The sequence below is a fragment of the Dendropsophus ebraccatus genome, chromosome 9 (assembly GCF_027789765.1).
Source record: "Dendropsophus ebraccatus isolate aDenEbr1 chromosome 9, aDenEbr1.pat, whole genome shotgun sequence".
Lineage (NCBI taxonomy): Eukaryota > Metazoa > Chordata > Amphibia > Anura > Hylidae > Dendropsophus > Dendropsophus ebraccatus.
The window spans coordinates 23,844,322-23,859,449 of NC_091462.1; the positions used below are offsets into that span (position 1 = coordinate 23,844,322).

General features: G+C 43.0%; 1 protein-coding gene across 3 annotated transcripts in view; it reads left to right on the forward strand.

Moving 5' to 3' along the window:
* Positions 1–15,128, forward strand: part of GPD2 (glycerol-3-phosphate dehydrogenase 2) — a 122,395-nt gene that overhangs the window by 71,137 nt on the left and 36,130 nt on the right. For all 3 annotated transcript variants that reach the window (XM_069982722.1, XM_069982723.1, XM_069982725.1), the window contains exons 7-9: positions 2,932–3,096; positions 5,120–5,264; positions 6,376–6,569. In XM_069982722.1, the coding sequence (XP_069838823.1) occupies positions 2,932–3,096; positions 5,120–5,264; positions 6,376–6,569 (504 nt within the window). The remainder of the gene's footprint in view (positions 1–2,931; positions 3,097–5,119; positions 5,265–6,375; positions 6,570–15,128) is intronic.

Consider the following 15,128-nt stretch of genomic DNA (forward strand, 5'->3'; position numbering starts at 1 on the left):
TCGTATATTCCCCCCCAAAAAATAATTGGTCACATTGAAACGTCTGCAGTTTTTGTTGGATCCGCAATTAGGGACAAACTATGATCCATTTCTATAGGGCCCGTTCACACTTTCGTAATTTTACAGATATGTGACTTGGCCGGATTCACCAGCAGAAATCAATGGGAGTGCCCATAATTTTCAGATGTTACGGAGGTAATGTCCGCAAAATACGGATGCATCCCCCCTCCCCTTTTTTTTTCTACCAACTTCACTTTTTGCGGATCCACTAATTTATAGGAAGAATTGAGGCACAGCATGGACGGCCTGATCATAAAGTCCACAGATATAAATAGAACCTTAAAGGGAACCTGTCACACTGACAATGCAATCTGGTGTGCAGGCATCACTAGGGCAGAAGGAGCTGAGCAGACTGATATATAGTTTTGTTAGAAAAAAAAAGTCATTGGTTAGGACCGCCCCCCTGACTACGCACCCCAGATTAGGCAGACATTTACATGAATAAATTACTACTTATCCTGGAACTTATTCCCACAATTCTGTATAACTAAATCTCCTCAGATCCTCCTGCTTTATAACATGGTGACTGCAGATTTTTAAAGTGAAAGTTGCCTTTAAAGGGGAACTGTCAGCAGGTTAGACGAATCTAACCTGCTAATATGTCCTTACTGCAGAGGAGGTGCTGAGGATAAAGCTATGTCTCTTGCCTTCCTCCTCGGCGCCGTTCAGGTGCAGTTAGTCTACTGTCCTGTGAGATTGTTAGGAGGTGGGCCGGATCAGCACCATTGGGTCTCCTGTGTAGTAGGGACATATCAGCAGGTTAGATTTGTCTAACCTGCTGATAGTTCCCCTTTAAATAAAATAACAATAATAATATATTAAAGGGGTATCTTAGTGGGGAAATTCTTTTTACATTTTTACATATCTTCAATAAACTCTTTTCTAATATGATTTATTAAGAGAATGTATGTATACATTTGACAGCTTTACACTGAGTGGCAGCAGTAATGGGCAGCGCTCCCTCGTTACTGCTACCATTTGCTGTGTTGGGAACTGCAGGCCTGCACAAGCTCTGGACCCAGCACAGTTATATATCGCTAGCACATGCAGTGCATTTTAGGATTAGTATAAACATTGTCAATTACCACTTGCTTTGCTACAAGATGCAGTGTCTTGAGCGCTTATGACACAGACAGCTTCCCCATCAGAGGAGGCTCAGTATCACTAGTCATATGTAAGGGCCCTATTACACAGACAGATTATCTGACAGATCATTGAAGTCAAAGCCAGAAACAGACTATAAACAGAGATCAGGTCATAAAGAAAAGACTGAGATTTTTTCCTCTTTTTAAATCTATCCCTGGCATTGGTCTCAAAAATCTGTCAGATAATCTGTTTGTGTAATAGGGCCTTAACCGTGCTGACTCCAGGGCTTGTGCTGCCCTGCAGTTCCCATCACTACCATTGGTGGCAACAGAGGGGCTGTGTTGTTCCTCACTGCCGCCACTCAAATTTTCTTCAATTTCAAGGTAACTTCATTAAAGTTTTTTTTTTTTTTGCCTGATTTTTTTTTCCTGATATTACATTTGCTCAGCTTGGCTACTCATATAAGGATATATTCACACATGAGAAAGCTTCAGGAGTCTCTCTGTATGCACAAATATACCCCAAAGCGTAAAAAAAACAATGTTGGTTACACTAAAAATACACTATGAGGGTGCGTTCACACCTACAGGATCCGCAGCAGATTTGATGGTGCAGATTTGATGCTGTGTTCAGTTATTTAAATGGAATCTGCTGCGGATCCGCAGCAGAAAATACGCTGCGGATCCGGTAAGTGTGAACACACCCTTAGGGTACGTTCACACTTACCGGATCCGCAGCTGATTTTCTGCTGCGGATCCGCAGCAGATCCGCAGCAGATTTCATTTAAATAACTGAACACAGCATCAAATCTGCTGCGGATCTGCTGCAGATCCTGTAGGTGTGAACACACCCTAAAAAACACAAAAAATACCACGGTAAACGCACAGTTGTGATTTGTTTCCTGTAGAAATTCTGTATTGAAAAAAAAAAAATCTTTTTGTTTTTATTTACCATAATTTTTTTTCTATGACCAAAAAAACAAAACAAAACTAAAACAACAACAACAACAACCCCCTCCCCTTCCGGAGTCTGTGTATGTGTAATATGTTCCATACTTGAATAGATTGATATTTCAATAAAACCCTGTTCAGACTGACTGGTATCACACGTCCCTCATTAATAAGTCTAATGTTTGCGCTTATTAATTGACGTGGCGGACCCCATTTATATATGTATGTTTTTATGTCCTCGTTTATTAACGAGTATATACAGCGGCCGTTCACAGCGACGCCGTATCATCATTTGCATCTGCTTATTTCTCTAATTGATTGCACGGAGTCCATTAATATCGAGTCCGTCTTCTGGCGGCAATTAGTTGTTTACTTATTGATCACTTATGTGATATCCATTATTATCGAGGTGACATTTTGTTTGCACCTTTTTTTTTTTTTTTATGTTCACTAATTACTGATCTGATCTATTAATATGGATAGTAAATTCTGTATACCCCCCCCCCACAATTGTACCGGGATGTCAGTCAATATTATTCTTTATGTTGTTGTTTATTTTATGTTTTTTTTTTTTTTTTGTCCCATTGAATTGTTATAGTAGTGAGTTTTACGTTTATTTATTTATTTTCCAGTATTGTACGGCAGGTCGATAGGCTGATGCAGAATACACGATGTACAGTATCTTTATATAATTCGGGTAGGATCTAGCCAGCCATCACGTATATTTGCTGTGACAGGGACAGATGTGACAGATCGGTTGTGACACACTTCCATACCACAAGTCAGTGGCTTGAGGTGACTCATGTCCTTCCTCTGATTCCGTCCTCTGCTGCAGGACAGCACAACGATGCTCGAATGAACCTTGCCATCGCTCTCACTGCTGCCAGGTATGGCGCTGCCACAGCCAATTACACTGAAGTGGTGGGCTTGCTGAAGAAGACAGATCCAGAGACCGGCACGGAGCGCGTCTGCGGAGCGCGCTGCAAAGACGTTCTAACAGGTATCTGACTTGTAGCCTGCTATACATACGTGTGCTTGTTTTGTATGATGGGATCATGTGTTCAGCCAGTGCTTGGTCACTATATCCCTCTTATGTTAAATGCAATTTATTACATCTAGTATTGAACTGAAAAGTCTCAACGTTTGGCACCTAGTAGAATGAGGTGGTTAAAGGGATTATATGGTTAAAGGGATTATCCATAAATATATAGCCCCACCCCCTGTCCTCAGCCTGTGTGTGGTATTACAACTCTTTCACTTTAATAGAACTGATCTGCAATACCACACACAACCTGAAGACAAGAGTGGTGCTGTTTATGGAAGAAAGCAGCTATGTATTTGTAATCCTTCATAAATCCTTTAAAAGGAACCTGTCACCACTCCTCACCTGTCTGTGTTAGTTAATATTTGTATTCCGCATGAAATAACAATTCTAGATCACCTATTCTTTTAGCTGTGTGATGTGTCGTTCCTCTGTTATTCTTACTAGAAATGTGTATGACTTTATAGCCAACTGGGTGTTACCAGTTGTGGGCGTGTCCTTACACAATTTGGCACTGTTAGCTTTGATTGGATAGTGTAGGGACACGCCCCCAATTGGTGACACCCAGTTGGTTATTTAGTCGTAGATTTCTACAATAACAGAGGAAAGGCACATCACACAGCTATAAAAATTATTTCTTAAAGGGGTTATCCAGCGCTAAAAAAAACATGGCCACTTTTCCCCCTCTCTAGTCTCCAGTTCAGGTGTCGTTTGCAATTAGGCTCCATTTTCTTCAATGGAACTGAGTTTGAAACCCCACCCAAGCTGGAGACAAGAGAGGGGGAAAATTGGCCATGTTTTTGTAGCGCTGGATAACTCCTTTAAGCATCGCATGTATTTGCTAATACAGATCAGAAGTGGTGACAGGCAAACATAGAAGACTGTCAGCAGAAAAAGCCCCCCTATCCCATCTAGTCTGCCCTATTAGTATTCCCCTTCTTATTATCTTAGAATAGATATATGTATGTACCAGACAGGTTTATATTCTGTTACTGTAAATTTACCAACCACCTCTGCTGGAGGTTTGTTCCAAGCATCTACTACTCTTTCAGTAAAGTAATATTTGCTGGCAAGTAAATCATGCCATCCCATGGAGATTACCCCCCTTGAATGTGGTTAGATCCAGGCGTCAGGCGTCATCATACCCTTAGACCATGTTCACATCACGCTGCAAATGTATATGTATAGCCTCAATGAGCACTTTGCATAAGGATGTATATATGCTATGTCTGTATGCATCCCTTGTTTTAGTCCAGAGCTGGAGTTCTCTAAGAAGCCCATTACCCTGGGGAATCCCCAGTGACATAACTCTCCCTATATAGTCAGTAGATTCCTGAGATCCTTTTATAAGATACCTGTGACGGATGACTTACAGGGACTTCTGTCACCCATAGGATTTCATTGTGAAATAGTAAACTTTAAAAGGAAACTCTGATGTTTTTTTTTTTCTTTCAAATCATCTGATTTTAGAAAGTAATACAGATTTGTAATTTACTTCTATTTAAAAAATTTCCAGTATTTATCAGCTACTGTATGCCCTGCAGGAACTGGCATATTCTTTCCAATCTGACACAGTGCTCTCTGCTGCCACCTCTGTCTGTGTCAGGAACTGTCCAGAGCAGGAGAGGTCTCCTATGTGGATTTTCTGCTGCTCTGGACAGTTCCTGACATGGACAGAGGTGGCAGGAGAGAGCACTGTGTGAGACTGGAAAGAATAAACCACTTCCTGCAGGACATACAGCAGCTGATAAGTACTGGAAGACTTAAGATTTTTAAATAGAAATAAATTACAAATCTATATTACTCTTTGACACCAGTTGATTTGAAAGTTTTTTTAAAATTCTTTAATGTATATGTTTCTTGGCTTGAGAGATGGAATAGCTCAGGGAAATGGTCAGTTCTCATGAACTTGCTTTCATTTTCAGCACACCTCATACCTATAGGATACTCTCTTCCCGTATTCACTCCTTTCTTTTCCCAGGACAAGAATTCAATGTCCGAGCCAAATGCGTCATCAACGCCACCGGACCGTTCACAGACAGTTTGCGTAAAATGGACAATCAGCAAACCAGCAAAATCTGCCAGCCAAGTGCCGGGGTGCACATCGTGATGCCCGGATATTACAGGTATGGGCTTTGTTCTTACAGGGCTCCAGTAGTAAAAGGAATATCCTGGCTTAGAAAAACGTGTGGGGGGTTTGCATCTCAGTTCCATTAAAGTGAATGAAGCTGAATTGTAATACCACACACAACCTGAGGACAAGAGTGGTGCTGTTTTTGCAAGAAATTAGTTGTAGTTTTTCTAATCCTGGTTAACCCCTTTAATGGGTGTGAGGAAACAGATTGAAACCAGATGTAAGTGAAACTATAGTAACTGTGGCCAAAATCATAGACATCATGGGGTAAAGAAGCAACTGTAAACTAGATAGGTGTTAAAGGGGTACTCTGCCTATTGCAGAAAGTGGTTTATTTTTTCCAGCATGACACAGTGCTCTCTGCTGCCACCTCTCCATGTCAGGAAGTGTCGTGGACAGAGGTGGCAGCAGAGAGCACAGTGTCAGGCTATGTTCACACAACGTATATTTTCGTAAAACCACGGCCGTTGTACAACGGCCATGAATATTACGAAAATATATGTTACCTTGCCGTCTATGGGATCCCGGCCAGAGCGTATACACATAGTATGCACTCCGGCCGGGATCCCTAGCGGCGCTGCAAACAACTGACATGTCAGTTTTCTGCGGCCGCTATTCATTGAATAGCGCCCGCAGAAAACCATGTCAGTACTCACTATGGAGCGAGTGGCTCCGGCCGCATGCTCGATTGTGTGCTGTGGGGAATTCTGATGCGGGCGCGCATGGACGTGCCCGCATCAGAACTTTGCGCCTGCAAAGATCATCCGGGATGATCTTTTAACAGACCGCCCGTTCCGTGACTCGGCCAGGTCACGGAACGGCCGGTCTCTTACGTAGTCTGAACATAGCCTCAGACTGGAAAGATTACACCACTTCCTGCAGGACACACAGCAGCTGATAAGTACTGGAAGACTTGTGATTTTTAAATAGAAGTAAATTACAAATCCATATTACTTTCTGACAACAGTTGATTTCATCCTTTTTTCTGCTGGAGTTCCCCTTTATGTTTATTTAAATCTTGGTCTTTGTGCAACTGAAGGTATCAAGTGTTTTTATGTTTTTATTACTTTCTTTTAACTGATTATCTTTCACTTTCTTTGTAGCCCGGACAACATGGGTCTGCTTGATCCAGCCACCAGTGATGGTAGAGTTATCTTCTTCCTGCCATGGGAGAAGATGACCATCGCTGGAACCACTGACACTCCGACAGAGATCACCCACCACCCCATTCCCACAGAGGATGACATCAACTTCATATTGACTGAAGTCCGCAACTACCTGAGCAGTGATGTGGAAGGTGAGTGGAGTCCGGTAACAGCCAGTATTCCTGCAGCTTGTTTTATTACGTTTATTCAGAATCTGTCTTGAATGAGAACTTTACATGTGATGCGCCTTGTATAGGGGGTTATCCAAGACCGGGAAAAAAAAAAAAACAAAGACACCACCCTGTTCTGAGGTTTTGTGTGGTGTTACAACCTGGCTCCATTTACATCAAAGGAACTGATCTGCAATACCGCACACAAACTGAGGACAAGAGTGGCGCTGTTTCTGGAAGAAAACAGCTGTTATCTTACTAATTCTGGATTAACCGTATCTTAGAAAGCAGCACAGAAAATAATGGCGGCTCCGGCCGACCTGTAGGTCGTTTACCTAGCAGTCCCCATACGCTATTGTACTGATACTGGCCTCTGGCCATGGGTTCAGCTGCCACAATACAGTGTATGGGGGCCTCCCGAGTCAGTGGAGTTAAGGGACAGGTGAGATTCACTGATCACAGCACATTTTAAACAGGGAAAAGGAGGGAGGTGCAGCTGCAGTTTCTCTGTGATTGTGAGACTGCGTGCTGTGAGAGGGAAGGGGAAGCAAAACAGGGAGACATCTGGCACAAAGTTCCTCTTCCAGCACTGACTCCTCAGCCCCTCTTCCAGCACTGACCCCTCAGCCCCTATTCCAGCACTGACCCCTCGGCCCCTCTTCCAGCACTGACCCCTCGGCCCCTCTACCAGCACTGACCCCTCGGCCCCTTTTCCAGCACTGACCCCTCAGCTCCTCTTCCAGCACTGACTCCTCAGCTCCTCTTCCAGCACTGACCCCTCAGCTCCTCTTCCAGCACTGACCCCTCAGCCCCTCTTCCAGCACTGACCCCTCAGCCCCTATTCCAGCACTGACCCCTCGGCCCCTCTTCCAGCACTGACCCCTCGGCCCCTCTTCCAGCACTGACCGCTCGGCCCCTCTTCCAGCACTGACCGCTCGGCCCCTCTTCCAGCACTGACCCCTCAGCCCCTCTTCCAGCACTGACCCCTCAGCCCCTCTTCCAGCACTGACTCCTCAGCCCCTCTTCCAGCACTGACCCCTCAGCCCCTATTCCAGCACTGACCCCTCGGCCCCTCTTCCAGCACTGACCGCTCGGCCCCTCTTCCTGCACTGACCCCTCAGCTCCTCTTCCAGCACTGACCCCTCAGCTCCTCTTCCAGCACTGACCCCTCAGCCCCTCTTCCAGCACTGACTCCTCAGCCCCTCTTCCAGCACTGACCCCTCAGCCCCTATTCCAGCACTGACCCCTCAGCTTCTCTTCCAGCACTGACCCCTCGGCTCCTCTTCCAGCACTGACCGCTCGGCCCCTCTTCCAGCACTGACTGCTCGTCCCCTCTTCCAGCACTGACCCCTCAGCCCCTCTTCCAGCACTGACCCCTCAGCTCCTCTTCCAGAACTGACCCCTCAGCTTCTCTTCCAGCACTGACCGCTCGGCTCCTCTTCCAGCACTGACCCCTCAGCTTCTCTTCCAGCACTAACCCCTCAGCTTCTTTTCCAGCACTGACCCCTCAGCCCCTCTTCCAGCACTGACCCCTCAGTGAGCATGCTCTGTGACCTGTGCGTAGGTCATTGTGCTTGTAGAGTTGGCAGATAAGCTGTGTCCATCACCTATTCTATGATGGCCATTTTCCTTTATATAACGTAATATAATATAAACATTCTGTTATCTTTGATGAAACATTCCCTTTAAGAAGCTGTTGTTATTTTTGGGAAACATTTTACACCTTTTTACATGGCTCCTTCCCTACTTGGTGAAGTTTTCGAGGAGCTCTGTGCAATGTGCAGCCTCCGCTCAGAAGTGTGCCGCTAATTCCCGTGATTAGCATAATGAGTTTACTTTCCCGCAGAATGTGCTCGCTATATTACTCACACTTAGCGAATGCAAACACAGGCAAAAAGTAGCGCGCATCTTCTGGGCTGAAGTGGGGAATAAGAAGCCGGCAATTATTCAATGTGTTCTTTATGACAGCAATTTGTCATTTGATCTGTATCCTTTAAGGTGACAGCAATCCTTCATTATTTTCTATTTTCGTCCAAAGTACCTTTCTCCTGTTGTGCGTTCGGCACCCCCGCGGTGGAAGCCGTCATATAGTCGATTACACAACTGTATCCTTCCACCGTTGTGGGTTTTAGTTTAGTGCATTTTGCACTTGGTTGATCAAATTGCTATGTTCCAAGGCGCAAAAGTCGCTTCCCCTATAAGCTGCGTTGCAGGGTGGGATTCGTGTTCAGTTTGCGCAAAGGTAAAATGTTCTTACTCCAAATATTCTTGAAATTTTAAATTGAAAATTGCAGACATAGTGTTAAAGGGGTATTCCACTCAAACCTAACTTTTCATATGTTGCTGCCCATGATAAAACAAAAAATTTATTCCATACTTGTTATTATCTATTCAGTCTCCCCCTCCCCACTTCTGAGCTGCCGCTTTCTACTGAAGACATAGAAAACTGTGTGTGAGCCGTTTTCTCCTTCTCCTCCCCCCTCCCTTCTGAGACGGCTGATGTAAACAAGGGTCCCTAGAAGGGTTTATCTGCACTTTTAGGTTATTTGTAAAGCTGGGAGGGTTATTCTGAGGTCAAGTTGCTGATGAACTTCCTGTGATTAATCCTCCCGGCATTACAATGTTGCAAATACGGGCTTGTTTACATTAGCTGTCTCGGAAGGGGGACGAGGGGGAGACAGAGAAAAGCTCACACACAGTTTTTTGTGTCTTCAGCAAAAAGTTGCAGCTCAGAACTGGGGAAAGGAGACTGAATAGATAATATCTAGTATAGAATGAATTTTTAAGGCCGTATTTCACAAAGCGATTATCGTCCGTATTTGGCCTCTCTCCTCTCTCCGCCCCCTCTCCTTATAATCTTGTTCTTAGCTGAGAGGTGGAGACAATTATATCCAGTCTAGACACTGTTCTCTGAACTAAATATATCAGCAGCACAAGCCTTCCTGTCTGTGAAAGTTTATTCCGTAGTTTACTGACATTTAAAGGAGGTTTCTAGTCCCGTGAAATCTTTTAGAAACAGCTGACAATAATAATATAAAAAAAAAAAACGAAGTAATATTCACCTTGCCTACCAAGACAACATGGCATCGCCTGGTATAAGTTGGCATACAACAGGTTGGTATGGTGAATATTAATTTAAAGTTAATTTAAAGTCCCACAAAGCAAAGTTGGTAAAATCAGATGGAGGCCAAATGTGCTGTTTTAGTAAAGTAAGTTACATCTCTGTACACTTTTTCTCCCCTATGGATCTAATCACTCCTCACTTTCCTCCCTAAACTGTGACCCTGCTGTTGCTATGCAACAGTGCACACACTTTCCCACAACACCCCTTTTGTTTGCAGGTAAAGTAAGGTAAAAGACCAACTGCCAATACTTCCTTGAGATTGCAGTTGAACTGAGCATGCCTGACCACCTTAAGGTCCTATTACACGGAATGATTATCGGCTGTATTTGGCCGATATTGGCCGTTACGGCCAATAATCGTCCCGTGTAATAGAAGGCAACGATCAGCCGACATCAACAATGTCAGCTGATCGTTGCTGTCGTTTGTCTTTCAACATGTTGAAAGATAAATGACTGTCATAGCAGCGATCTGCTGCTGTCGCTCCGTGGAAAAGGAGCGGCTGCAGCAGACCGCTGCTATATGCTATGGGCTGCCCGAACGATCTAGCAATCACCCGGGCAGCCCCCCACGGCCTCCCCTGCACTTACCTGCTCACTGCCACCACGTGTAATAGGGGCCTTAGTGGGTCGTAACCAAGGGGAACAGGTTATCAAAACAATGGGGGATTAGTAAGATTATATCTCTCTATATCAGCTGCAATTCAGGTTCCAAATTGCTGACACATGGTACCTTTCATATAGCCATCTGTACTTCTATATTATAGAAACATGCTTTTATTCTTTGATGTCAAAGAGGCATTTCCCAAGCTCTTGAAGTGCTAAGGTCTGTAACACCTCCTCACACCTCCTCCAATCCATACCCCTGCTCGAATGACCAGCAGCTTCAGGGATGGGAGGTCTTATAGTGTGAGGAATTTGGCAAGCCTCTTTGACACCAAAGAATTTTAGGATTTTTCTATGTTCTGGAAGCACAGACAGATATATTTTCATATATCTGTCTGTGCTTCCAGAACATAGAAAAATCCTATAATTCTCCTTGTCCTAATAGCTATCTAACAGTGTCAGCAGTTGGGAACCTGAATTGCAGCTGACAGATTCCCTTTAACAATGTCATATCCAGTGCAAAGTTTGAGGGGGCGGAGTATGAGTACAACATGCCCTGTGAATCTTTTTTTGTCTTTTTTTTATTTATTGTCTCTGTCCACAAAGGGGTGTGGTTTAGCAGAGTGGGTGTGGTTTTGAGGAAAAGGGCCATGGTTTGTGTGCATCAAAAACCAAACTAAAATTGTCATGTATCATTCCGGAGGAAATTAAGCCAACTAGTAGTTGGTCTTAACTAAGGGTCTCTTAACATGGGTCTATTATCGACCAGGAGGGTCGCTAGCTGATAGTCGACCCATGTGAAAGGGCAACAATCAGCCAAAGATCAGTCAAACGCTCCATTATTAGCTGATAGCATCTTTTGACCATGCTCAAATTGTATCTTTACGAGCCATACATCTCCCTGTGTAAAGATGAAGGGAAACTGACAGCACAGATATATATGTAGGATATGTATATATCTGTGCTGTCAGTTTCCAGATCACTATCAATCTATACTTACCACACTTATTGTTTTCTGGCATCTGCTTCTCCAGTCCTCTGGCCACTGCTGGAACTTCAGGCTGCCGTTTCCTCTGGAATGACTGACAGCCAGAAGAGGCGGGGCCTCGCTGGTGCGAGGACTGGAGAGCCAGATACCCGATCACAAGCAGAGTGGATGGTGTAGACTGCTGCTTGTGACTTGGAAACTGACAGCACAAATATACACATATCTCATATCTATCTATCTATAGCATTCTATCCGTTTTTCTGGACTGTTCCTTTAATTAGTAGTTAGAATCATTAATACATACATATACGTGATATGATAATTCTCCAGTGCCCTGTGTTACACAGCTTGGAGACAAAGGACTTTGTTATTCTTATTTCCTCCTTCCCCTGACATGTAGTATGTTCTGCATTTATCACTGTGTGTGGCCTTTGAATCTTTGGAGGATTTCCTGGAGCTTCTGTTGACACCAGACGTACCACATTCTAGGGCAGTTTTTCCATGCTGTGCTGACATATGCAAAATTTCAGATGATATCATTGAGACTTTCTCATGTTATTTTATGTCTGTGATAAATGTAAATTGTGTGTGTGTTATTTTTTTTACCTGTGCACAAATTAGATTTTTTATTTTTAGTTTGCTAAATTTAGATCCGTCTGCGCAGAACGTGCGGAAATCCTGGAAACTGAAATAAACATCTAATTTTAAACCAGAAGTGATTGTAGGGGCAGACGCGATCGATTTTCTCTTATTATTTATATATGTTTAGACTTCTATTATCCCATGATGCAAAACTATCCCCTATGCTTTACTTTTAGTTGCATGACTGCCATAGTCCCTTTAAACAGTCCATTGGTGGTTGTGCCAGGAGTTGGACTCCTGCCGATTGCTGAGCCTAGACTATTAATTTTAGGATGGATAATCCCTGTAAAATACTCATCACTGGATAAATCTCTAAAGTGTCACTGTCGTTTAAATTATTTTTGCAGAAATACATAGAACAGGCGATTTTAAGAAACTTTGTAATTGGGTTTATTAGCGGAAAAATGCATTTTTATCATGAAAAAAGCAGTTTGAAGCTCCCCCCCTGTCTTTATGGTTCTCTTATGGAGAGGGGAGGGGTTGAGGTAGATGAGGCACCAAAACAAGACAACAAAGAGTTAATTTACAGCTACATCACCAGGCTATCTCCTCTGAAGTCAGCACTGACCTCTCTGATCTCTGAATAGCAGCTTTTACACAGCTCCCACTGTGTAATCCTTTGTTCTCTGCTCTCTGCTTCTGACTAATCTCCCCCCTCCCCTCTCCATAGAACAGACAGGACTCGACTGATGTAAAAGAGTCGAGATTTCCTGTTAATGAGCAGTTAATGCAAAAAAAAATAAATAATAATAAAACGACAGTGACACTTTAAAAATATCTAGTCTTCCAGTACTTATCAGCTGCTGTATGTCCTGCAAGAAGTGGTGTATTTTTTCCAGGCTGACACAGTGCTCTCTGCTGCCACCTCTGTCCATGACAGAAACTTTCCAGAGCAGTAGCAAATCCCCATAGAAAACCTCTCCTGCTCTGGACAGTTCCTGTCATGGACAGAGGTGGCAGCAGAGAGCACGGTGTCTGAATGTAAATAAAACAACATTTCCTGCAGGACATACAGCAGCTGATAAGAATGGTAAGACTGGAGATTTTTAAAAAGAAGTAAATTACAAATCTATCAATCTTTCGGAAACCAGTTGATTTGAAAGAAAAAGAGTACCCCTTTAAGGGATTGGCTGTAGACAGGTAATTTAGGGATTTATTTAATAGGACCGATCTTCTACTAGCCACAACCTTCAGTAAGCACTAGATATTGGTGGGATCCCACTGGACCACCCCTTAAAGTTCATGGTGATCATGGAGATATGTATGTGCCATGGAGATACTAGATTTACCATCCATACTGCAGACCTACACAGGACGTAAATGTGGCCGTGCTTATTTAAGCATAAATATGTCTATTAAGTAAAAAAGAGGTAAAAAAAAAATGCTAGAATCCATTATGTCAGTAATGCAGCCTCCAGCAGTGAGTAATTTCCCTGCAGTCGGGGAGGCTTGTCATTTAGGATGCTATGGCCGCCACGTCCGTTCATCCAAAGGTGATAAGAATGACACTTGGGTGGAGGAGATCCCCACAGTAGATATAAATGGTCCCATCTGTCACATCCAGTGATGTAGTCACTTCTGAAGAACAATGCCATGTATATAGCTATGTCTAGAGTTATTACATGGTGCGGGGATTAGGATATAATATTACAGCCCTGTACTGTCCATTGATACTACTGCTCTCCTTATGTTGCTAAAGGACTTTTGACCCCTCTCAGGCACCATAGCCCAGGTACTGCCAGAACCTCTGGACCCCTTATAGTTCTGCCACTGGGCCTTTGCTATGTTTTGCCATATTTTGCATGAATATCTATCAGTATAAAGGGGTTATCCAGTGAAAATCTTTTTCTTTCAAATCAAATGGTTTCAGAAAGTTATATAGATTTGTAAATGACTTGTATTTAAAAATCTCAAGTCTTCCAGTACTTATCAGCTGCTGTATGTCCTACCGGAAGAGGTGTATTCTTTTCATTCTGACACGGTGCTCACTGCTGCCACCTCTGTCCATGTCAGGGACTGTTCAGAGTAGTAGTAAATCCCTATAGAAAACCTCTCCTGCTCTGGACAGTTCCTGACCTGGACAGAGGTGGCAGCAGAGAGCACTGTGTCAGACTGGAAAGAATACACCACTTCTGACAGGAAATACAGCAGCTGATAAGTACTGGAAGACTTGAGATTTTTAAATAGAAGTTAATTACAAATCTATAGAACTTTTTAAAACCAGTTGATTTGAAAAAAAAGAAAAAAAAGAAAATCCTTTTAACCTTTATTCTGTTATATTGAAAGACCCCCTGTACTGGGGAAGAGTAGGTTGTTTTCACGCATGTGAACCTTTGTCTGAATTACTAACCTACAGGAAGTGGTATATTTCCTTCAGTCTGACACAGTGCTCTCTGCTGCCACCTCTGTCCATGTCAGGAACTGTCCAGAGTAATGGCAAATCCCCATAGAAAACCCCATTAACACCAATGTCTTACTAATGTTATATCTCATGAGTGGGCGGGTAGGTTAGAAGGACGTTACTTTATTGCACAGCTCTGGAATACGCTTTGCTGTATTCATTTTGGGCTATTTTTATACTCAGGTTCATATATCACAATCTGCTTATAATGTATTTTATGCTTTATAATCTGTTCCACATTGTGATGTCATAGGACGACTGGTCTGTCTGACGTCTACAGGATGGAATGTCTGTGATGTAGACAATAATATATTGTTATTTCCTAAAATCAGATGCGGTGACCCCTAAGAAGACTCCTCATGTCTATTTATAGATCAGATTTCTTCATTCCGTCCTTTTTTTAGCTTGCCGTGTTGTAAACAGTGTGTGAACTACTTCCTATATTCCAGTGTATTAGACCTTTGTGTACATAACACTGTAGATGTTTCCATTCAGAAGAATCATGTGTGTGTATTTTTAGGTCGCTGCTTTATTTCTGTATTCTTCCGGGTTTCCCCAGGAGTAAAGAGTGTAAATTACTTCCTATATTCCTCCCAGGTGGATTGGATTTGTGATTTGAATATTTGTGTGGTTTTTTTTTTTTTTTTTTTGCAACTTCTACAGGATCTTGAGGAAAACAGAAAAATAAAGGCTTCAGAAAGCTATTGGAGAATAAAGAGATACTCAATAGGTGATAGATTGATAGATTGATAGATAGATAGATAGATAGATAGATAGATAGATA